We start from the raw sequence: 24,776 nt of genomic DNA, 5'->3' as shown, positions 1-24,776 counted from the left end.
GCAATGCCTTCAAATGCATTGCTCAAAGTAAGTGGGCGTGACTAGCTGCCATAGATAAGGTGATTTGTTTGTAGTTGCTTTCAAATAAATTACCTCATGATAAACTGTAGCACAAGGAATTAGAAATAATTTTGAAAACACTGAACAAAACACTTAAAAATGGCACACTATAAAAATAAAATATGGGTTTATATTTGTTTCGTTACTTAATTTAATGTATTGCATATAAAAGTATCTATTTTGCAAATTATTTATTTTTTCGATCATGGCCCTGATTACGCTGGACTTTGACATTAGTACTTTGCACCAACAGCGCCCCCCGTTGATGACTATGTGTCAGGACAGGTGAGAGGTAACAAGTTGAGAGGTCATCGTCTATTGATTAAGATTGCAGAAATTTCGATGCGGTTTTTGCTCCGGTCACAGAGGCTCTAATGATGCCTGACCTCAGCAGTACGAACAGCGGATGCATCAGGGAAACCTGACCGGGAGTGAAACTGCGCTCACTAACGCTGCTTCGGGTTGGATTTGTATGCTAGCAGCTGTTAGCAACGTGCTAGCTTTTACTATGTCGCAACTAAGTTCTTGCAGCTAATTTGGGTCTGACGTGACTGACACATCTGAATTTAAACTACGGCTGTGTATGGAAAAAAAACACAAAAGGTGGGTGTAATTATATTCAACAATACGTCGTGAAAACCAAGCTTGTAGCTGCAGTATTAATGAACCTCGGCAAACCATAGTTTCTCTTTCATTTGGTTTGCTAAGTTAGCATATTAGCCTAGTTTGCCATCATCTGAACAGCAGTAAAGCATTTCTAACTTTAATTAAACCCAAACATCACGCGTTTGTAACATAAGCTGACAATTTGTATATTTTGTTTCATTTTTTCTTACAAGTTTCCTGATACTTACATTTCGAGCATGCCTGTACGTCATTGTCTTAATTGCGGTGTAATTTACCAAGAATGTAATTACTACCTTGGGTGTGCTCTATGATGAAATACCATGTGGTGTTGTTCCATCTCAAAAGTTCAGGTGCAATTTAAGCTAACTCGCAGTTTCGCCCTGGTTTCTCATGGCTCAGCCCCACCCATGGATTGTGGAAAATGTTAGTGTATTGGAAAATAAATACTCGTGATAACACGTAGCGTTGTTATTATGATATTGTCTAAACAGTGCTAATCTGTGCATCTGCTGTTTCATAATGAAAGGGAGAGAGAATCAATAAAGACGGATGGAAGATCAGAGATGGCTCTTGTTTTTTACCCTACTTTGGCTTCTTACTCAACAACAGTGGCCACACTGGGACCTGCAGCTGTTTTCACACATTCAAAATACAACTTTATTTCACAACTCTCGTCCTAGACTAGTTTTGCGCTCGCAGAAGTGGTCTGGTAGTAAAACTTTAAGAACCTCATTCGACATGAGATCACGATCTACAGGGAATTCAGTTGACGCCATTTTTTTTTCTTTAATATTAATTGGATATTTCAAAAGATCTTAAAACACCGGCTTCAAGATGATGGGTCAGTGCTTTAAAAAAATAGAACAGAAAAATAAAGAATTTTTTCATTTGTATATTATTTGACCGATTGATCTTGGTGACACAGAATGACTTTGCATGAGTCTATTCAATAGAATACAGTCTGTAACATAGGGCTGGACAATAAATCAAGAATTATTTATTGAATATTACTAGAAAATGCATCCAATAGAATGTTTAATAATTTCACTGGGCTCTGATCCAGAACCACAAAACATTCTGGGGATGTAGATAGAGGAAAGACTGGACCTCTCACCTTCAGCTGAGCAAGGTTGGTGGCATCAACCAACTCACTCTCTCTTTGGTTACCTAGCAACAACCTGTTTGGTAACACATGCAGCTGCAATTTCAGGTTTTGCCACTGGGCCTCATAATCACTTAAAAGTAAGACAACGAGGTGAAGTGAAGGGAGGAAGTGACAGCAAGAGCTCGAGAGGAAACTGTTAAAAAAGGAGAGAGAATATTTCAGCTATTTAAAACAAAAAGCTAAATCGACTGATATGAAACGCTAGTATTGTGATATTTTTCAGCTTTATTGCCCAGCCCCACTGTCAACATAAATATACAGTGCCTTAATAGATTTTTTTAGTTTTGCCTTTTCGCCTAAATTCAAGCAAATTTCAAAATCAGACAAACGTAACGTGATGAAAAAGAATGCAGTTTTAAGTCATGAGTTTGTTTACTATGGAAAAAAGAGCTCATCCAAAGAGACAAAAACAAACCCAAGTCTTATGTGAAAGAATATTCCCCGCCCTTGTGCCACCCTTTTGCCTCAAGCATTGCCTGTGAGTCCTTAACTTTACCACAGAGGAATTTTGCTCTTAATTCAGCCTCATTGATTGGTTTTTGAGCGTTAAATTGTACGTTTAAGATCATGACACGGCTCCTTCATATGCTCTTTTTCTGAAATGCCGTCACTTTCATGGCAATGTAATGGTATGCACACCTTCCAGAAAGTCCCACTTTTGTCTTGTCAGTCTAGAGAATATTTTCCGAAATGTCTTGGGAATCATCAGAATGTTGTCTAGCAAATGTGAGAGGCGCCTTAGTGTTCTTTTTGCTCCGCAGTGGTTTATGCCTGGGAACTGTCCCATGGAGGCCATTTTCATAACCACAGTTTCGTTCTTTTTAAATTAAGAGTACAGACCTTGACAGAACTGATGAGGGTTAATGAGGGTCATTCTTAACAGAAAGCGAAGCTTTACTTAGCATTGTGAAGAAAATAGAAAAGTCGTCAGAACAAGCCAGCCTGCGCTCTGTTGCTAAACTTTAGAGCTTATTAATAGACTTCACCACCAGGAAATCATAAATGTCGTCACTAACGTTAACTGTGGCCTCTGTCCACAAGGCAGGATGTGAAACTATCCTGTGCATTTCTTGTAAAACCTAAAAAAAAATAAAACAAAGTCTGTTTAGCTTTATGAGTAATTTTCTTGCCCTTTTTCAATTTATTTAGAAAGATTCTGGTGGAAATTATTTTAAAAAGTACTTCCTCAAACGAATATTAACCTTATCAGTGTTCTGTGGAAAACTAGATTTTTCCACTGCTTTCCTCTTTACAAGAAATTCAACAGCCCACTCAGGTGCGTTTCTCATATGTCAGCAGAGGTTTTGTAACATGTTCCCAGTACATTTTTAACAACGGGACCTTTTTTTTTCCAAGTTGCGTAAAAGTCTATAAAGGCTTCTTTTGAAATCATCAATTAGATAAACTTATTAGTTTTGCATGTTTTTGGAAACACAGTAAGACCATTGTGTACTCTCGTGTCGATGATGCAAATCGGAAGTAGTTTTAGATGGTAGGTAAAGGGTCGATAGAGATGCACAGACGAGGCTTGTGCAGGCTGCCGATTTCTGGTTTTCTTTAAATACTGACCTGCAGGCATTTTGATTTCCTTTCCAAGCATTACAATTCAAATTAAAGCTCCGCGGAGCCTCAAGCGGCCCGAGCAGCCAAGCGCCGCTCCGGCCTATAGCCACCGCGGAGGACCCAGCACCGCCGGCCGCCTGCCACCGCGTACCCTTTCGCACAGTTGAGGCACGCCTCCGCCAGGCAGTTCGAACCGTTCACTTCGGCATGGTTCCCTGAGGACACACCACAAATTTGGAGCAGATCGGTCGATGTAGAGAGGAGATATTGGTGATGGGATAACCTAGGGGGCGCTGTAGAGTAAAATCACAATTAAATCCCGTTGGGATCTTTAGCATTGAACACAGCTCAAACGTATCCAGTTTGGTGCCAATCGGAAGATGCGTGTGTGATTCAGAGACAGTTGTATGCATATGGCGAAGGACAGACAGTTGGCCACGCCCCCCTGAGTCAGAGTTCATCCTCACAGTTCATCATCAGGTCATATTATGTCAGGTGGTATAAGATTAATTCCATATGTATTACTCATTAAAAATAAGACATACAGTAGAAAAAACAGCTGAATTCCGGTTAAAAGTGGGCGGAGCTAAGGTTACGTCATCATCTGACCATGAGGGTTGGTCAGTAGTGAGACATAGGAAGTCTGAAGCAGCTGTGACCTTATATGTGGAAGTTGTCACTTTGATGTTTTATGGTGAATAGTCAAAGTTTTGCACTTAGCCACGCCCACATGCTTTTACATAGAAAAATTCCTGTGATAACTTTAGACCTTTAATGTCTCAACTCTCTGCTCACTGAGTTTGAAGTCTGTATCTGAAACGCTGTAGGAGGAGTTCGATCAAATATGACGTCTCTGAAAAACAGCATATGGCGGCTTTGATCCAAAATGGCCGACTTCCTGTTGGGTTTGGACCATGGCTCCAAGAGACTTTTCTGTAGGTCTTGACAAGATACACAAGTGTACCAAGTTTCATAATTCTAGGTTAAAGAATGGCTTGGGGCTGGTTATTTAAAATTTTCAAGGGGGCGCTGTTGAGACATTAGGCCACGCCCACAAAAAGTCACACTGGATTCCTGTCGAGGGGCCCACAAGGATCACACCTAGTGAGTTTGGTGCAGCTGGGCTTTAAACTGTGGGAATCAAGGCCAAACGTAAGGAGACGGCGTTAAAGGTCACTTCGCCACGCCGCCACGCCCACCTGCTGCATCCAAACCAAACGGGGTTGGACACCATGACACACCAACATGTCTTCTGTCTGTGGACACAGTTTCATGTTGATTAGGTGAAAGGGGTCAGATAGTGAACGTTCGCAGTAAAACATGACACTTCCTGTTGTAAGGGGGCGTGGCTTAGGCAATCTTAAAATTTCACAACTGGGTGTCGTAGGTCATCCAATGGTGATCACACACAGAAAGTTTGGTGGCTCTGTGAGTTTATTTCTAAGAGACATAACAGTTTATTACATTCTGGTGAGTCGGTGAACTTTGACCCCTGCTACGACCCCTTCAGCATGTTCGAAAACTCACGAATTTGATAACTTTGAATCGGCCATGCCTTATGAACAATCTCACCGTGTTTGAAGCCGATCGATCGAAATCCCTAGGAGGAGTTCGATCAAATGCGACGTGTGTAAACGGCCAAAATGGGCTCCAAATCGGAACTTCAATCCAAAATGGCCGACTTCCTAGGACAGTTGCACTATGACATTAATTGTAAATTCAGAGTGTCTTGGGGAGCTGTACAACTGTACCGAATTTCAAGTCTCTACGATAAAGTAAGTGAATAGAAAAGGGTCTTTTGAAAGTTTCTAGGGGGCGCCCTTGAGCCGTTTCTTGTGCGATTTTTGCAAGGACCTTAAAATACGTAAATTTTCACCGGGCTCTATGAGCCCGCCAAGTTTGGTGAGTTTTTGAATATGATAAAGCCCCCAAAAAGCCAATTCATTTGGCGGAAGAATAAGAATAATAATAATAATAATTTACAGCACGATTTCAATAGGCCTTCGCAGCGCTTAGCTGCTCGGGCCTAATAAACGTCATTTGTGTATACAATTAAGCAGGTAAATGTAACAAATATTGACCATAAAAGGGGAAGAAGTGGACTGCAGACGATGAACGGATTCCAAGATTATAACAGACTCGTATTTATGTACACCAAAAATGTGGGAGTTTTCAGGTTTGATGTATTTTTTGAACAGGGAAGGAACATCCTCAGATTGCTCCATGTCAGTGAATGGTTCAGGTAGAGCACATTTAATTGACCTTAATAGTGTGAGGTGCACTTAGATTTTCTGCACCACTTCATTCATGTGCCTTTTCTCCATCTCTCCTTATTTCTCACACAAACGAACGAACCACTTGAAGCTCATTGTTTAGCCGAGACAAGGTTGAACTTTTGACTCGGCTCTGCTGGGATGTCTGAATTTAGCCTAAATGTAGGAATGCTGCATCTCTGCCAGAATATCCAGACTTGGACACTGAAGAGTATGTTGGGAGTTTAGTGCGGCTGTATTTGGGCAAGTGTTTTCAGGATTATTTCTATGGTGATTCAAATACATTTGTAGCCAACAAAAAATGGATGAGACTTGCAAAGCGCTCGAGTGTTTCTAGCCTCGGTTTATGAAAACAAAGGTTTCCGTGGATGCGTTGCGTAAATGGTTACTTCCCTGGTGTTTGTGTGTTCATAATGCTGTTGACTTTTCATATCCCTGGCTCCAGGTGTATCATTCCTAATGCCATGCAAGACTTGCATTTCTTCCCACGGACACCCAAAGGTGTTTTTTTTCTCTTTTTTTTCCTTTTTTTTTGCATTTGCCGAGAATTAAACTGTAGCGATTGTGCTGAGCGAGGCTGTTATCCTCTCCTGTCACGCCTCACATTTTCCATCATTAAGCCAAGTAACCCTTAAACCCTTATTGCCGGCATAATCATACACACAAACATGCTTGCATTGCTTAAACGTACCCTGAGCCACTGTGGTTGCTGCCATGAGAGCTGCTGCGTCATGCTCCCAGAGAGGGTGTCAACAAGGGCAAGATAACGAGCGAGTACTTTAAACCCAAGAGTTTATGCAATTATGAGAGTAATTGAGGTGGAAAGGTGTGAGCTGCAGGTTATAGAGGAGAGGGAAACACCTGGTGGGTGATACAGCTCCCAAAAGCACCTGTATTGACTCGATGCGTCAGCATGGGGCTTGATTCGGTTCATGGTGTAATATGCAAAACATGATTCCATTGGTTTTATTTAAGCTGGCACAACAGCAAATTGATTCTCTTAACTTTCATATCCAGCCTTTGATACTGCTGAATATAAAATTAGTGCATCTTACTTTTAGTAAGCAATGTTTTGGTTTTGTAATGTTTTTGTCTGCTGCGTACTACACAACCAATGTAAAATCGTTTCTCAAAGTCATATTTGTACAGCACCTGGTGTTTCTCGGCTCGTACGTCAGTTTAAAGAAACTTCCTCCTCTTAGTGGTTTAAAAGAAAAATAAAATAGAATTGTTATAATTTGACATGCCTTTGATTCAGGGATTGTGGAAGTAAAGTAGGTTTTAATTTAATAACGGCAATTTTAGGCCTGAAATTCACTCGAGTTTTCCATACTTGCACTACAAAACAAACCCCACGATTCAAAGCAACAGTCGGGTGTGTTGGGAGGAATTTGTCACTGGATCTCCAGCCCTTCCTGTTAACCTGCTGCAGGTTTACTGTATGTTAAAGGTATTAAAATCAAAGCAATAACGTCATGTTCATGTAAGAAATTGAGTACTTTTAACATGGTTTGACTCAAAAACTAGGATTTACAAAGTCGGGTTGTCAAAAATATATTGCGAACTTGGGTTAGCTTGATGTGTCCGCTCTGGTCAAAGCAGGAAAACATCAATTTAGGCAAAAAATAAAATGGCCATATCTGATATTTTAAGTCTAAATTATGGTCAAAAAAGTCTTGAAACATAAAAACATATTTAAAGTTCAAATATTTCAGTTGAAATCTTTTTGATGAGCCGGAAATATATCCTTTCTAAAACCAGACAAATCCCTCTCTTTATTTTTTTATTTAGAAGTCGATGCTAACTGTGCCACACTTTTAGGTACAGTTTGTTTAAAACGTTTTCACAGACCAGAGATGAGGTCGTTATAAATCAGCGTAGACCTTCACTTATCGAAGGGAAAACTTCACGTTGGCAACATTCGCAGCAGAAGCTGTTGTCCCTCTGATGTCATTGAAACGACACGGGATCCTCAGTCATCAGATACGTCCTGGACAATTGAAGGTCCCTAGTTTTGGTTTTAAATTCCTGAAGCATGACCGCTCAACTCCCTTTCCACAGGGATCCAGTGGCGCTCGTGTTGCCTCCACCGACTAAAACGCACATAACGAACACACAGAATGCTGATGTGGTTTCAATCAGAATACTTCAGGGGGGCCATAAACGCGTTGCTTTCTATTTTCCTCTCAAGCGAGCCACGTGAAGCTAGTTTACTAATGCATTGTTTTACCGGAATAAGGTTCAACCAAACTTGATTTTGTAACTTTTAGACTCCCAATTTATCACCCATCGTCAAAAAAGGTCCCCTATTTACATTCCACGCTTGGAATGTCTGGTCTGGACTTTCCACTGTTTGTGGGAAAATATGTCCGATGATCTCCAGCGCCGCAGTTGTTATTGTAGATGAAAGTGTCAATAATCACGTTTGTTTCATGTTGCAAATGTTCCAAGTGAAGAATAAATCACAGGAACTGTCAAAAGTTTGGACGTGCCGTTCGTGTATCTTGGAAGAAGTAGACTTTCCCATTTAGCCGTCTCTTTAGTGATGGTGTCCTTTTCGTTTTGTCTGTTGCAGATGGCTGTGTCAGTGCGGGGCCTCTTCTTCATTATGGCACTATTTTTAGGTAGTTTCTTTGGAAGTATCGTCATGCTGGGTCCAGTCCTGCCGCTCATGCTGCTATCTCCGGCTTGGTACCGCTGGCTTACGGATCGAATCGTTGCTACCTGGCTCACCCTCCCGGTGGTATGTACCTAAGCTTAAGAAACCGACAGTTTGTATTCCATCAACCTCATGTAATCTCCCCGTTTGGATTTGTTTTTAAAGACCGAGTAGAACAAAGCACTGTTGAGTCTTGATAAAGTGAGAAAAGCTTCGAAAAGCAAATTATTTTTCCCTCTTCCAGCTCCTCTTTCCATCTGCCCTTTTCTTTTTGCTCACACTCTCTCTCTCTCTCCTCGGTAGTCTTTGTTGGAGTTGGTGTTTGGGGTGAAGGTGGTGATCACAGGGGACGGCTTCATTCCTGGGGAGCGCAGCGTGATCATCATGAACCACCGCACCCGTCTTGACTGGATGTTCCTCTGGTGTTGTCTGCTCAGGTACAGCTACCTTCGCCTGGAAAAGATCTGCCTCAAGGCTGCTCTCAAGGCCTTGCCCGGCTTCGGTGTGTATGCACTGGGTCCCCTGCCCTTCTCCACACACACTCGCGTACACAAACACTCTTTGGCACACTTATGCAACATGGCTTCTGCTTCACATGGCATTTCCGACAAATATAATTGCATAACTGCTTACGGTACAGCATTAAGGGCTGAAGCCATCCATTGTTTGTTCTTTTTTTTTTTTTTAAGGCACAGAATTTTTTATTTTATTTTTTGTAATATATAAGCTTGCATGTAGCAGTTGTTTCCTCAATTTATCATCAAATCATGACGTAAGCATTATATAATACAAATACGGAGTACTGCAAAACTGTGACGTGGAAGGTTTTTGATGGCCTAAAATAATTTTATGCAAAATTTTGAAAGCGTGGTGCTCATTTGTATTCAGTCCACCTGAATCAGTACAATCAAGAAATTGAACAGAAAGGTGAGGCGAATGGCTGAAACATGGAGTAGCAGCATTGTGCTGTGAGGACGCCTTTCTTCGACAGTAACATAAAACGTGTTCAAAGTTGATGAGGTGGACCTGACTCCAGGGAAAAGATGAGACTGGCTCACCTTCCCGCATGACGGCTCCTGGAATGCAACCGGAGCTCTTTAGATCAAAGCATTTTTATGCTTCAGAATGTCCCAGTCAAAGTCCACAGCTAAATCCAGGACTTACAAATTAATCTTTAGATCATGCAACCTTTCTGATTTAATCTTCTTTACTTTAGTGTGTAGATGCGCAGAGACGGGTCTTAATTTTTATTCCACTTCATATTCAAATGTTTCTTTGTGTCGATACCAACATGATTAACTATAACAGTGTCTTCTGAAAGGTACTTTTAATTACAAATGAATGATGATTCAAGAAATTAGCACAGTGCTGTATGTTTAACAAGCCAAATAAAGCATAGTCATTACTCCTGAAACCACAGAATATATATATATATTTGGAGGTTTATTTAAAGGTAAATTTATATCCAATAAGCGGCTTTTCAAGCAGATGTTTCAGATCAGTTCAGATCATAAAAAGCTTTAAGAGACTTTAGTTATACAAACTGGATTTCCAAATGCAGTGTGTTAAGTTTTAAGCACCAGGTGTTGGAGAGAAATGCAGACCTGTTAAAAATTAACAACTTATCGGTTATGTGTGGAAAAAACTTTGTGTGCTTTACAGGTTGGGCAATGCAGGTGGCCTGCTTTGTTTTCATTCAGCGTCGCTGGGAGATGGACAAGGCACATTTAGAAAACATGCTGGACTACTTCTGTGACATCAGAGAGCCCCTGCAGCTGTTGTTGTTCCCAGAGGGGACAGACCTCACAGGTGAGATGTAAACAGTGCAAGTTTTTTTTTTTTTTTTTTGTAGGGTGTCTTGGCTTGCCTCTGTCAGAGTCGTCAGCCTCTGCATGAATGTTCACAACATGCCACCGGCACTACGAGACGTGATTCGGCCCCGACGCTGTTACGCAAGGACAATTTCGAGGTGTAAAACCGTCCCTAAATCCCTTGACATGTCCGCGACGGTGTCATTACAACGAGAGGGTTCTGATCTCTCAGGCCAGGCAGGATTTGACTTTTTGCTTAAAGCCCCTCGACATCACAGCTAAACTAATCAAAGCCCCGAGTCGCTGTCCTTTAGGGCAGCTAAACCTCTTCACGGATCACGTCATGAAGGAGTTCTGTCCAGTTACGTTCTGAGCTTTACGTATTGTTTTACACTTGTCCCACTGCGTGTGTGTGTGTGTGTGTGTGTGTGTGCGGTGTGTGTGTGCGTGTGTGTGTGTGCGTGTGTGTGTGTGTTCCTGTGCATATTTGAATTTAAGCCTCTTAAATCTAAAGGCTTAATTTGACACATTAAACCAGAGTCTGAAGGAGTTCTGTTCTTGAATCTTAAGCAGAAGTTAAGCACTCCCTTAATTCTTCATTCCAGAGGTTTACGTTCAGGGTATGTTTAGGAATAAAATGTCTATATGACTCCATGTGCCACCTGCGTGTGTGATTTTTAATTCAAAACACCCGTATGACCCCAGACTTTAATGTACTTCAGGTGATTTCATGTGATATGCCTCAAAGTGCATAAACGAAAAGTGGAAAGAACATGACGCATTGGGATTTTTTTTTTTTTTTTCCCTGTCATGTTCTCTATTAAACCACTGAGGCTTACACAGAACAGCTGTATTTATGCTGGGATTGAATTAGTCCCAGGTGGACTCTGTTTAACAAACAGTGGACAGCTCAAGGCGAGTAGCTGCATTTATTGGCCTACATGTCAAGCTGTGGAGGAATGTTAACTCGACACAGTGTACCCAGTGTGAAATGTGGCGGTGGCAGCATCATGGTGTGGGTATAATTTTCTCCATTGGGGTGACAATACCAAGAATAAAGCCAGAGCTATAATAGAAATGTATAGATCGAAGGAACTTTATGATGAGAATGGTTCAGTTTTAGTAAAGGGGGAAGACTTTAACTGCATGCCACACTTCAGGTTTTTAGTTTCACTGTTACGCACTACTTTATGTTGGTCTTGTCATATGACATCTTGTGAAAATGGCATTAAGGCTTCTAGTTGTAATGTGACAAAAAAGTGGGGAAAAAAGTAAAAAATAGGGGAAAATATTAATTTTCTAATAACTGATTATTCTTTGAATTACCATGATGCTTATTTTAACTTCAAATCAATGAGTTTCAAAATAAATATGTAAATGTTAATGTATCTTTTAACCAGCGAAACTTAAATGTCTAATGATGTGTAACAAGATGAAGCCCCTTTTGGAGATTTAATTACATTTTTTTTCTCATTTTTTACATTTTGTGTGTTCCCTGCAGAGAACACGAAAGCAAAGAGTGACGCGTTCGCTGCGCAGAACAACCTTCCGAAAATGGAGTATGTGCTTCATCCCCGCTCCACCGGATTCACCTTCATTGTGGACAAACTGAGAAAAGGTCAGGATGGTCTGCTTGCTTTCGAGATTACGCAACGTCCATATTCAACATGATGACAGGGCGCTTGCGGTCGGCCTGTGGCCAGATGACAGACGCGTGCGTTTTTAGCTGATTAATATTTGTTACAGTAAAAGCAAACAGGCCACAAAGCCCGTGATCGCCACGGAAATCTTCCATCAGCAAATCGATGATGACTGTACTTATTCCAGTGACGCTTCCAGAGTGGAGCTCGTACCTGTTCTTATTTTAAGTCCCAGACTTGTGCTCCGTCCCACTGCCAGCCATCATTACTTCCGTCCCACTGCTCCCCTGAGATTCTCACGTTTCTGCATCAGCTAATTCTGGAAGCATTCCCCCCCCCCCACCAACCTCTCCTCCCCTATAGGGAGGTCTTTAATACCACATCTGGCCCTTCTGTCTCACCCCCCATTCGCACTGTTTGCTGATGCTGACACTAACTCTCCTAGCAGGTGTTGCGATATCATATGACTTAGCTAATTCTCCTCCTCTTGTCTTTGCGCAGCAGACTGATGACACGCGCGCGCTGTCTTCGTCCAGCTCTACTGTTCCCCTCCCACCTCTATTTTTACCTAAGCTGTGCAGGACCGGGCGCTGCCAGGTGTCCCTTCATGCATCTGATATTTAATTCAGCCTTCCCTGCTTATTATAAGGGCACTGCAGATATGCAGGGATGTAGAGGCTGCTGTGGCTTTAAATCAGCTGATGGGCTAATAAATCTTTATTTTAATTGGACAGGGTGGATGTATGAAAACGCAGAAGATTAGATCATGTATCACTAACCTTTATCAGATTTTTATTTATTTTTTTATTCATTACCACACATTCTGTCGGGTGTTTTTTTTTTTTTTTTTTTAATGTGTCCTGTCCAGCAGTGTGGCACTCACTGCTGGACAGAGAGTCAAGGTGAGAAGCAAAGCATTCGCCATGAAAACTTTATTAGAAATTGTTTTGGGTTCATTTCAAATGTAATAGATGGGGAAAAAATGGATAACGGTGGGGGAAGAGTTTTAAAGGGAAGGAAGGAAGGAAGTAAGTAGGTAGCAGTAGTGGAGATAAAGAAGCATAGGGAGAGCACAAGTCAACTCCCTTGAAGTCTGCAGAAAGAGAAAACACAAAACCGTGAAACCAAAACAACAAACATATGCAATAATAACAGTTATAACATCATTGGAAAGTACATGGTAACACAAGATGTATTTAGTGGCAACCGCAGTCCAAATGAGAGTGTGCCTGACAAACACCTGGATCTAAACATCTGTTGGTTCGTGCATTAAGGAGCCAAAATGATGGAAGTTTTTAGTTTTAGTGCATTTAATTCATGGGAAAACATTCAGATTTGTCAGTATTCGGTCGGTTGATTTTAAGAGAAAAATGCGCATCTCTGCCTCGCTGATTAATTTACCATAGACGGAAATAAATCTCCTGTCTTGCCATATCGATGTCTGGGTCAGTAAATTTGCCCCCATTTGATTATATCTTCCTCTTTCCTGCAGGAGACAATCTGGACGCCGTCCATGACATCACCGTGGCGTACCCCAAGAACATCCCGCAGACAGAGCGTCACCTCGTCTTAGGAGAATTCCCTCGCGAGATCCACTTTCACGTCCGCCGCTACCCGGTTTCTTCGCTCCCGTCCTCGTCCGCAGAGTTGGAGTCTTGGTGTCGAGAGCGCTGGGCGGAGAAGGAGAGCCGCCTGCGCGACTTCTACTCGGGCCAGCCCCGGGGCTTCGACAGGGACGGCATCGCGCGAGTGCCGCCTTGCAAGTCGGAGCTGCGGGTGGGTCTGATCAAAGCGGCCTCGCTGGTGTACTGGAGCGGCTTCATCGCTTTCTGCTTGGCTGGCCTGTGGCTCTGGCCTTCCTTCCGGCTCTACGTCCTGGTTATGATTGTGGTGTTCACCGTCCAGCAGAAGCTAGCTGGAGGGCTGGAGCTGATTGAGATGGCTTGCCATCGATACTGGAAGGAAAAAGTGCAGGAGAGAAAGATGCAGTAGAGAGGGAGACACTGTTTTAATTTTGGGGGGGAGAGGGGGGGAGAAGTTTTCACCAACAACCAGCCGAAGGCGTTTAAAGCTGATCACTGAGCTGATCTGAATCCCTTAGAGGAACAGAAGCTTTTCTGCCTCACGGAGTAACAAGTGCATCTTCAGATTGCATGTCTGGCTACAGTGGAGAGATTACGATGCTGGCAAAGAATAAAAAGAGGAATGTTGGGTATATCTATTCCTTGCTGGGTTCAAGGAATTCATCACGTGTGATGTTCCACTTGACCTTCGTGCAGTCAGGGTGAGAAGTACAGTCTGTTGTTTTAAGAGTTTGAACCTCTAAATGATTTCATATTTAGCAAATTATTTAGAGGTTCCAGCATCGTACCTTTTGTTTTTTTCTTTATGGCAAACCTGGGAATTTAGATAGGTTGCACTTTCTTTTTACCACGACTGTATATACCTCTCTGCACAATCCTTCTTAATTAAGTTGCCGTTTGTGTTTTACCGGTTTTATGTTGTCTGTGTTTAAAACTTGGTTGTTTAGGGTGTCTGTGTGGAAATCTGTCAGGAAACGGTTGGTATTTCTTATATCGCCATGCCTACGAAACCTGTTTTATTGTCTGCTATGTTGCCATTGGTTTTACATAATGAATGGAGCAGAGCCATATTATCGTCCACCTGTATTTGTGTATGTGTGATGACTTGACTTTGACCACCATTCAAAAAAAAAAAAAAAAAAAAAGCACTGGTGGTTGAACTTTTTATTAGCTGTGCATCAAGGAAATAAATAGTTTAATTCCCAGAGATTTATTATAAAGTATATGTTTAGAATTGGGTGTGCAGTGCCATGCAGGGTCTTGATCCCTCTTGAAGCTTTTCACATTTTTTTCCACGTTAAGACCTCAATGTTTTTTGTTAGGATTTTATGTGAAAGACTAACATGCATCCCAGTAAAGCACCAGGACTGCTAAAGTCCTTGGTACTCTGGCTGTGAGTATACGCTGCGACATTTTGTTTTCCTCTTCCTTCCTGAGTGCACAGCTGGTCGTGGTCCGCAGGCCTCTCGGCTCCTTTACCAATTAACGCCAACGCTCTCCCTGCCTGGCCCGGTTTACACGGACAGCAGGGCCTGTGCAGTTGTGCCACGCTCTTTCAATTTAAAGATGATCAGTGGAACATTACGCCATGACATGTTTACAGCTCAGGATATGGATTTATTTCCTACCCTGTCGGCTTTCCGTGTTGGTCCCCGCGGTCCTGTTTCTTTAGTAATGTTTTCTAAAATATATTCGGAGGCCCTCGCGTAGCAGCTGGATTGAATCCAAGCAATTGGTTGCACTGGATTTAATTTCCAGGTGTCAGAGTAAATGAGGCTGAAACAGTTCCGGTAAGAAACTCGTGGGTTTTTTAGATATTACTTTACACGTATATGTGCCACTTCATGTTGGTCTGTCATATAAAATCCCAACATATTACATTGTAGAACAGTACGAGGGATATTGAATACTCTTGCCAGGCACTGTAATTACCCTATTATAATAGTTTTTGCTCCCTCAGGAGAACTTTCTCTCATTATCATTGAAGCCCTAATTGCTCAAGTTGATTTTGCACAGAAAAACCAAAGATGAGAAACGGATAAATGATGTGGAGAACAAAACAAATAACCAAACAGAACGTAGTCTTTCTCGTCAGGGAGGATCAGCTTTATCGACCGCAGACCAAGCTGCAGCTCGCTTGTGTCCTTACAGAATCAACAGTCGTACATGCGAGCGGCTGCAAAAGCGTAGGAGTTTTTGAGTTTTTAAGCCCTCATCCTGGGAATGAAACGATGCCTTGTTCAGACAGGTCCTGGGGAAGGAGGAATGTCCTGTTGAGGCAACATTACCCCTCGATCTGCAGAGCGGTCCAGAGTAACCAGACTTGGAGTGGAAAAACGGCCCCGAGGTCAGCCTAATCCAAAAAAGCCCTGTAATGCCCACCTCTGCATGTGTCCCTCTCCCCTGGACTGGCATCGATGCGCCTGCTAAACTCAATTAGCAAGTGACAGCTGAGAAAGCTACTGTATTTATGCCAAAAAAGGACTGAAACTAAAACCAGTTTGGAGCAGTGCTTCGCCCGCACTCCCCTTGTCTCAAACCTCATTGATTCTGTAATAAAGGAGTAACTGTCTCCTTAGGTAGCCGTATATATTAACTTCTGTACTGTGTGTATCCACCACACAAGTGTTTTTTTGTTGTTTTTTTTAATCTGGGGTTCCTTTTATTTAAACACTAAAAATGGTCGATTCCTATCACTGTGATGCAGCTGTGTTAGCAGTTTAATTATCCATGAGTAAAGGTTTATATGGTCCTATATATGTATATTTTAGTTTATAACTCCTGAGCCAGCCTCAATCTCCAAACATTGTCTGTTTTGTTGTCTGTTTTACAATTACTTGCAGATGCTGGACTTCCTAGGAGTCGCCGTCCTCAGGTAAACAGTGTGGACACCATGAAAAGGCAGTCTCTTAAATGTATCTCAATAAATCTCTATCACCTCATTAAAAGCCTCCTGTGTTTGTTTTGTGTCCTGTTGAGTACATAAACTTGAGTTTAACTGATGCATCTTGCTAAAATGGAGCATCTGAGAAGAGGAAATTCAGTTCCGACGGCGTTTATTCAAGTGTTTATTTTTTAGGGTTATGGCTCACAGCCAACGAAAACCACAAATTCTGTTTCTCCAAAAACAAATGACTGCAGGTTTATTGAAACACTACCGACTGTTGAAACTTCACAACCTTTCCTAAAGACCGGGAGTATCTAAATTATTATGACCTCAACTGAAGAACGATATAAAACTGGCCTTTCTGTACAAGCAGATGGACACTTCTGGGATTTCCACTTACAAATTACATTTAAAATCGAAAAATGGGGAAATGTTGTCTTTGGCAAACAATTACTCTTTTTTTTTTATGTTGGCCCTTCCACTTTTACTCTAAAGCAGATTTGGCTAAACATAGCAAACAATTTAAAAGACATAGTGACCAGTATCTAAAAAATAAATTAAAAAATTCTAAGAAAACTACTATAAACATGCCTATCAATAATTAAAACATGATGATCCATATTGATTCATAAATTGCATAAAATTTTTTACTTTTTATGTCATAAAAATGCTGCATTTTTAGCTTATTGTAGAGAAAATTAGCATAATAAAGAACATGCATTACAGTTATTTGCTCTTTTATGTTAATGATTTTTGCACTTCCAAAGGAAACACATAATGTATTTCTATGTAAAAAAAAAAAAAGACTACACTGCAACCTTCCAGTGCTTCCTTTCTCTTTATTCTTGGTAAGATGCTTGACCATTCTTTCTGATTGAGAGCAGACAACACCTATAGGATCCTTAAACCTCTCTAATACACGCCTTTTTCATTCCTTACCATTAAACACCTGTGCCTATGGATACCCAATTAATTTTTTCAGCAACAACCTTTACCTGCTTATACTGACCCTCCGTATGGAGGGTTTATATGATTCTGAAGGTCATAACATTTTTGCAGAATCTCTGTTCTAGTTTTTTTTTTTTTTTTGGAAAATAAAATGTTGGCTTCTCAGTGGTTATGATCAAAAATCTTCAAAATTAACAGCAATAAACACCTAAGTATGTACATCTATGTAAATGTACATATTACATAACATTCTGTTGAAGATGTCCCTGTCCTTGTCTCTGCAAAACCACAGCTATCTATCTTTAGATAGACTTTATACAAAATCTAGTGGCCTTTATCTCCGTCACACAGTGGTTTCCATTATTCTTATGTTTGGAGACATGATGACATTTTGATCAGCTGCAGGCTACACCCCCTTCCCTCCCGCCCCCCGGAGCCCTTTCAATCCGAAATGCACTGTAAAAAGCTTCTACGTCGCAGCGAATGACTCAACAAGACCTTGAACGTTCACATTACACAACACCGGGGACCACTGTTTGCCTTGTCTGCTTTACACACACACACACACACACACACACACACACACACACACACGCACACACACACACACACACACACACACACACACACACACACGCACACACACACTCACAGTCATGCATCTACCATAGACAACCAAAAAGGTCAGGAGCTTTGAAGGTGAAGTGCAGTCACCATAGTAACTCGTGTTGACTCCCCTCCGTTTCCCGGCAACGGGATGTAGGATGATGTCAATGGAAAGCATGCTATTTTCTACTGGTGACAGAATGATGTCACTCCTTTTGTGTACGCGAGGAGAGAGAGAGAGAGAGAGAGAGAGAGAGAGAGAGAGAGAGGTGGAAAAAGAAGTTTGTTCTGTAATCTGCGAGGCGGAGGCGTGTCGGTAGCATTCCATAAAAACAATGAGGAAACAAAGGCTAAATAAATTCAGAACACGCTGAATCATGAGCCAATTCCTTGTTCCCCTCCTCCCTATAGTTCTTCTCCAGCTTCTGTGGATAAGTTCATATTTCTTCTGGAAGGTGGAGAGAACTGATGATGCACAGACTCCCCTCAATCTGCGTCACTACTTTTACATTTTAAACATACATTACAAAGTTATTATAGAGGGAAAATGGTGAGATCAACCTTTAATGGATACATCGCAGAATTCCTTTCGCTACACTTTCAGGGTAATAAAAAAAAAAGTAGCATGTTCACACACACAAATCTCAATCTGAGCTGCGTCGGTCCGATGATATGCAAACAGGCTGGACGAGGAGCATTTTTTTTAAAAAATTCTCAATAGATGACTTTCTCTGTAAACACCTCTGGACACAATTGGAGACAACTACAAAACCTACGAGTGAAACTATGACACTGGAGAGCGCACCTCTTTTTGCCTCCAGTCATAAATGGCATTAAACTGAGTCAGAAGTCTACCCGTGCTCTGAATCCATAAGTACGCCCAGTTCCTGAATGTTAGACATAATAATAATAATAATAATAATAATAATAATAATAATAATAATAATAATAATAATAATAATAATAAATAAATAAAAACGTTTGTTCTATGTATACACCTGCAAGCTGTGCAGGTTAAATTCAAGAATCTTAATATTTGTGTGTGCAAAGTTTAAGTCCTGGATGCTCAGTGTGAGAAGCCACTGCAGAAAAGGAGACCTGTTGTCCCCCCTCCAGTTACAGTCTCTCCCCCTCTCCTCCTCTCTCATAGCATCACAGCTTTATGTAACTTTACGGCAATACTGCAATGTTAGTAGGTGGATTGAGGAGTAAATCGTCTTTTTTCCCCATTTATAAACCAAATGGAGTCGAAGCTTTTTCTTTTGGGGGGGGGACGATTTGTCACACTGAGCGCTGCAAGGTTTGGATTAACTTGTTTTTTTTTAACCTTCTGCTTCAAAAAAAAAAGCAGTATCTCCTTTCTTAAGCTCTGAATATTTACTTGATTCTGAATAATTCCTGAGAATATTCTTTTATCTCTTCCACAGAGAGACATCAACAGCGTGTGTTTGAGGAGTGCAGTGAAACATGTCAGACTTTGCCAAGCGGATTAACGTCAGAGGCAGCCGCATCAGCAGCATTTCCAGCAGAGAACGTCTTGAAGGTTTTTCCTCAGTATTCTGCTGCCCCCTACAGGCCTGCATGGTACCTGCAGTCCCATTTTCTTCCTCGTAAACACTAATCAGTCATGCAAGGAAAACGCCCCTCTTATCAATTAGTAATTGAAGCGTTTTTTTATGAATAAAATAGTAGGACGCAAACTCAACAAGACCACAAATTTATTTAGAAATCACATTAGAGAAAATCTGATCATAGCCACAGCAAAAAAAACAATAATCTTTTAATTCAAAAAAAATATTATCACAAAAGAACTTATAATACAAAGCAGATAAATCAATTTGTCTTGACTAAAATGCAAAAGCTGAACAACAGAATACTATATATTATTACTATTACTACTCTGCATGCAGAAATAATCCATTGTGTGACCAACGAAACTTTTAAGGATCTATCTATTGAAGGTTTGGCCCTTTTGGTAACAACTTACATACATTCATAAAAACAGAGTCAGTCACAAGTTTACACAAGCCCATGAATATTCATTTAGGGCATCAAATGGTGCTGTCTGTATTTCAGGGTGGAATGACCATACAACTTCAATGATTATTTTAATTAACACAGCGTACTCTTGATTTTCTCTCTAAACTATACATACATCACCATCGACTTTTGGTTCGACGTCATTTAGTAAGTTGTACCTAAATCGCATGCCTCTGGCACAATTGGAATTGGTTGATTTTATTTCAACTGGTTGGTTTCTCGGCATACGCCTGACTTTTTTTTTTTAGCATCATCCACACGTTCTCAAAAGTTTCGAGGCATGGGTCACATATAAGAAGTTTAATTTTGGTCTGCATTATTCATTACTAACCCAGTTTTAATGTGTGTGTTTGGGATCATTGTCCAAGTTTCAGCCTGTTGGCGTCTGGTGAAGGTGTAGATGTTGAAGCGAGTCCTGTCTTCATTATTCCATCCACCTTGCAATGCACTGGTACTACTGGCAACGCCACCACCACCACCACCATTGTGCAGTATGCACAATATCACACAACTGCAAAGGACTGCTTGGATGCCATTATGTTTGTGGTGGCAGGCACTGAAACTCGGTTTACCAAAAGGAAATTTGACGATGGATGTTTGTTTCCTGTCTTTTATTTTCATTTCTGATCAGGTTCTTTGTGACTGGTCGCCATGATGACGGTAAACAAAGAGAAGAGTGAAAAGTCCTAGCGTTATTCAGTGATATCGCAATTTCATGTCATTATATCTGTGAACTTTGTAGCCAATCTCCTTCCGTCTTCTGTCCCAAACACACATACAGCCTGGAATGGATAAAGCAGGACACGAGCAAGGTTCTGAAAACGAGAAGCAAGTTGTCCTCAACAATCTGAATTTAAAAGCTTAAACTTGCTCTATCATTTTCAGGTCAGTGGCTCCAAAACATGGCTTTGTGTTGGAACTCTCGAAAGGAATTTAACCAAATAGTACAGGGGGAGATGTGTGGGAAGAGGATGTATATATATCTGAGCCTAAATGTATAGTTCTGAACCTTTGTAAATCAGAAAAAAAACAGCAATAATTTCAAACTTGTGCACCAAATAGTTGTTAAAATCTACTGACTAAATACGTCCAAACTTATGACATGATGTGATGATGATGAAGAGCCTTATGTAAACTTCTAACCAGCACCGTATCAAACTGCACCCCAAAAAACTCTAACGTTAACATCACATGTCATAAAAAAAAAAAAGTTTCCATACAATTTGATTATAAAAACAGAGTCCAAAATTAAGGGCTAAGTACCCCATTAAAGCTCGCCTGGCTTTTGGTTTTTATAAAACAAGTCATCTGATGACAAAAATATGCCCCAAGCTGTAGGTTATATAAAGAGTGGGTCATCATGCTGAGGGCAGCATCAGCAGAGAGCTCGTGTTTAAAACGGCAAACCCTAATATTCTGCGTTGAGCTCGGAGTCACAGCTACTTTCAGATAGCACTCGTCATCTTATAAACAAGGACTTCTAAACAAGAAGGATGTCACAGTGACACTTTGCTCTTCACACGGCACACAGGCAGGCCCAGCATCCACGGTAACAACTACAACGCCACCACTTTCACATCATGAGCAGAAGCTGTAGGTCGCATCAATCAAATCGTATGTACACTATCGAAGCAGGAGCTGAATCACTGTTGAGCACAAAGAATATTCAAATATGACATCATTCTGTGCGGTCCTCACTGTATCGCTTGTATGAGAACGGAGATTTTTAGAACACCACTACGTCCGTTAAGCCAGAAGCTAAGAAGAAAAAAATAATAATTAACCGACGGAGAATAAACAGCCATGTTGGTGTCTTGAATGCATTCGGTGTGAAGAAGTGATGGTCCCACAACACAACACAACACAACACAACACGGGAGCACAAATATCACAAAAATTAGAAGTAGAGGCTCATATTACAACGCTCTGCAAAGAGAGTCGGCTCTCTCTGAATTCCATAAACAGAAACAGCTCAGGCATGTCCATGTTTCCTCCATGAACTCAGTTAGCGTCAAAGTGTGTCGGATGTAAACTCAGTGATCATGCTTATGCGGGTGAGTGAAGGGACACCTCGTTACAGCTGTGGTGAGGGACTTTGGGAATAGTTTTGGGGGGTTGGAGGGGGCTGCCTATCCAGCACACGATTTATTTATTTATCTTTTTTTTTTAAAAATCGCTAGAGGTCAAAGGTCGGGGAAGGAGAGGGAAGCTGAAGCCAAAACCTCCCCCCACCTGACTGTGCAGGTGATGATGTGCAGCGTTGAGGGGAGGCAGGAGCGGAGCGGGAGGGCGCCAGCGGGTCCGGGAACTCAGGAGTTGTCCGAGGGGACGTGCTCCTCGAAGCCTTCGCTCTCCCTCACCAGCGCCCTCTCCAGGATGACGCGGCCCTCTTTGTACCGCTGGCTGTCCTCGGTGGCAAACTCGTAGATCCAGCCCAGCTTGCTGTTGCAGTTCTTGCAGCTGACGTCCCGCACCATGTGCCTGCCAGTGAGCATCACTCTGTCCTGCACTTCGCTGTACTGGAGGTTCACCACCTGCGGAGGGGACAGAGGAGCCAAGATCTGCTGAGATGTTTACAAATACCCTTTCGTTGGCATTGATATCAGGTGATAGTTGCAACCTAAAATCGAGAAATTGGTGTAGAAGTGAATTACTGTCCAAGTTTCAAACGTTTTCCTGCCGATTTTAGGTTAATGTGAAGGATTTGGTTGCATTTCTCTGTACTAATTATTCCATCCCCTTTGTTTAAAACACAGTCACCACTGGAAGCAAATGATCCCACATTATGATGCTGCCAATGTCATGTTTGAGAATTAGTTCTGTTTTTAAGTCTTTGGTTTGGGGGATTACATTCCCTCCTCCAAACATTCTCCAAACATTTGTCTTTGTCTGACAAAAAAAAAAGACATTTTTTTCCTAGGTCTGCCTTCGGCTGGTCTGTGTGTGCATCTGTGAAGTTCACTCAAGCTTGAAAGAGTTTTTGGCTTTTTTCTGCTTTAAAGCTGATCTTTTCTCAGTTCCTGTTGATGTTAAACAATGGTGTTTTTGGATAGAGTTGAGCTTTAGTGCTTCCTTGATTTTTTCTGATCACTCTAATTCTCTTTCATACAAGACTAATAGTTTGGGTGTAATAGATTAAATTTGGGTTAAATTGGGTTTTCCAAACAGTTAAGAATTACAAACACATATTAAACTGGTTTCGAGCTTCTCAAATGGCTCAAACCTAGGTAGGTAGTAGGGCGTCTGTATAACTTTCAGCCTAGAAATGACAGAAAGTACAATATAAATTCAAACTTCTGCACCCAATCTTTTTTTTTTAATGAAATCAATGAAGCTGTATTTATATAATGAGCAAAATCTGTACAAAGAGCAGTTCAAATAAACCATTAAAAGCTCCCAAATTAATCAGAAACCCATACTGCCGACAAAATGTAAACCTCTGGAGCTGCATGTGTGCGAACCTTGTTGAAGAGGAAAGCTCTGCCTGTGGCTCCAGTGAAGCGAGTGGAGATGAGTTCGGACCGATTCGTCAGGATGGTGTCACAGTTGGCGCAAGAGAAGAGGCGCGTCCCGCCAATATGATCCAGGAAGATGCGTCCCATTTTCTGATTTATTATGCAATCACCAGAAATATAGCACAAGAGAAAATAAACAGGAAATAATATGCAAATGCAGTAAATGATGACAGCTTTTAAATGTCATTAGTGTACGTGATTTATCATAGATAAGTATCTTCCAGGAGATCAACTGGTGTGAAGCAAATTAATCCATAAAAACTGAAAATTGGGACATATTTTGCTATTTTTAATACACTATGCTCAAGGTATAGTTAATAGTTACTTATCTGGAATTTATCTTAAATTCCAGATAAAAATAGCACTAACAATAAAATGCATATAATAGGAAATACTTAAGGTTGACCTATTTAGGATTTCATGTGGAAAAATCTCTAAAACAGGAGTTCATTATTTTAAAAAAGGCAACCAAACTGTGTTATTAGCAATCCACTGAAAGCTGATCTCGTTATTTTACGTTTTCCACTAGAAATATTCTCTTATCTTTCTCCACTATTATTTGTGAAATTCCTCACTGGATAATGTGCAAATTATGCTACATAACCTGTCATCACTACATTGGCAACTTGTTTTTTTTTTTTTGCAGTAAATGGATACCATTTCAAGCCATATTTTTTTTTATTAACTGCGCATGTAATTAATATTTTTCGGCCACTAGACATTTCTTTGGTGTTAAGTCCCATTTTTAAAGATCATTTAATTTAAAGCTGAAAATGTCCTACTTCTAAATACCAACTATAAATATATTTTAAAGGTGAGCTATTTTCTTTGTGTGTGTGTGGGTGTGTGTGTGTGTGTGTGTGTGTGTTTTGTTGCATTACCATTTTTCTTAAGCTGAGCTCTATGTTCCTGATAAGCTCGACATGAATAAGGTTGGCCGCAAATAACCGTTCAGACATTACACGTTCTTGTTAAAATGCCTAAAATAAAACCTCTTGAATGAGCACTGCTGTTCAGAAGACATTTCGACGAACTTACAGAAGATAAACGCGTTACTTGTTTTTCTGTGAGATTTCACGCCTCGCAGCACAGAGGTTTCCAAAACATTTTAGACGGAGAGAAAGTCAGTGGAAGCAAACATCAGGCTAACCGCTGAGCTAACAGCGACAACAGGCTAGGAGCAGAAAAAAAACAACAACAAACGAATATTTCAGCTTGGCTCAGTATAACAGCTTCCTACCTTTCAAAATCTGGTTTCAATGGCACTGAAATGTTCGTCCCGCGATAATGTCATCAATATTTACAGTATATTGTGTGCGCAAGTGTTTTGTTTCTGTCGTCGTCGTGGCTTTGTTTTTCTTTTTCAGCTGTTCCTGTCTGCGTTCCGCTTACAGCCAGT

At 41.0% G+C, this 24,776-nt stretch overlaps 2 protein-coding genes across 5 annotated transcripts; one reads left to right on the top strand and one right to left on the bottom strand.

Moving 5' to 3' along the window:
• The first annotated feature begins 332 nt into the window (after nt 1-332).
• Nucleotides 333-16,329, top strand: lclat1 (lysocardiolipin acyltransferase 1). Of its 3 annotated transcripts, XM_008399775.3 has the most exons (7): nt 333-663; nt 8,264-8,431; nt 8,651-8,849; nt 10,010-10,156; nt 11,660-11,776; nt 13,291-13,574; nt 16,225-16,329. In XM_008399775.3, the coding sequence occupies exons 2-7, from the start codon at nt 8,264-8,266 to the stop codon at nt 16,258-16,260; spliced, it is 951 nt and encodes a 316-aa protein (XP_008397997.1). In that variant the 5' UTR covers nt 333-663; the 3' UTR covers nt 16,261-16,329. The 3 variants fall into 3 exon arrangements, with proteins under 3 accessions (XP_008397997.1, XP_008397996.1, XP_017158113.1); XM_008399774.2 differs by lacking the exon at nt 16,225-16,329 and having other exon boundaries at nt 13,291-14,586; XM_017302624.2 differs by lacking the exons at nt 333-663; nt 8,264-8,431; nt 16,225-16,329 and having other exon boundaries at nt 8,650-8,784; nt 13,291-14,586.
• A 3,194-nt stretch (nt 16,330-19,523) lies between these two features.
• ypel5 (yippee-like 5) lies at nt 19,524-24,768 on the bottom strand. Of its 2 annotated transcripts, none has more exons than XM_008399771.3 (3): nt 24,618-24,768; nt 23,324-23,467; nt 19,524-22,396 (listed from the first exon to the last, which is right to left on the bottom strand). In XM_008399771.3, the coding sequence occupies exons 2-3, from the start codon at nt 23,462-23,464 to the stop codon at nt 22,172-22,174; spliced, it is 366 nt and encodes a 121-aa protein (XP_008397993.1). In that variant the 5' UTR covers nt 23,465-23,467; nt 24,618-24,768; the 3' UTR covers nt 19,524-22,171. The 2 variants fall into 2 exon arrangements, with proteins under 2 accessions (XP_008397993.1, XP_008397992.1); XM_008399770.3 differs by lacking the exon at nt 24,618-24,768 and adding an exon at nt 24,259-24,456.
• Nucleotides 24,769-24,776: the final 8 nt, after the last annotated feature.

This window comes from Poecilia reticulata, chromosome 22 (genome assembly GCF_904066995.2).
Source record: "Poecilia reticulata chromosome 22, P_reticulata-male-v2, whole genome shotgun sequence".
Lineage (NCBI taxonomy): Eukaryota > Metazoa > Chordata > Actinopteri > Cyprinodontiformes > Poeciliidae > Poecilia > Poecilia reticulata.
Note: the sequence above shows the minus strand (reverse complement) of the source record. Positions and strands in the feature narration are given on the sequence as shown.

Coding starts and splice junctions, on each gene's coding strand:
- lclat1 (XM_008399774.2), top strand. CDS start 8,264: ATGGCTGTGTCAGTGCGGGGCCTCTTCTTCATTATGGCACTATTTTTA. Junction 8,432..8,650: donor CCTGGCTCACCCTCCCGGTG/GTATGTACCTAA, acceptor TCTCCTCGGTAG/TCTTTGTTGGAGTTGGTGTT. Junction 8,850..10,009: donor CAAGGCCTTGCCCGGCTTCG/GTGTGTATGCAC, acceptor TGTGCTTTACAG/GTTGGGCAATGCAGGTGGCC.
- ypel5 (XM_008399770.3), bottom strand. CDS start 24,336: ATGTCTGAACGGTTATTTGCGGCCAACCTTATTCATGTCGAGCTTATC. Junction 23,468..24,258: donor AGCTCAGCTTAAGAAAAATG/GTAATGCAACAA, acceptor ATAATAAATCAG/AAAATGGGACGCATCTTCCT. Junction 22,397..23,323: donor GAGCTTTCCTCTTCAACAAG/GTTCGCACACAT, acceptor TCCCCTCCGCAG/GTGGTGAACCTCCAGTACAG.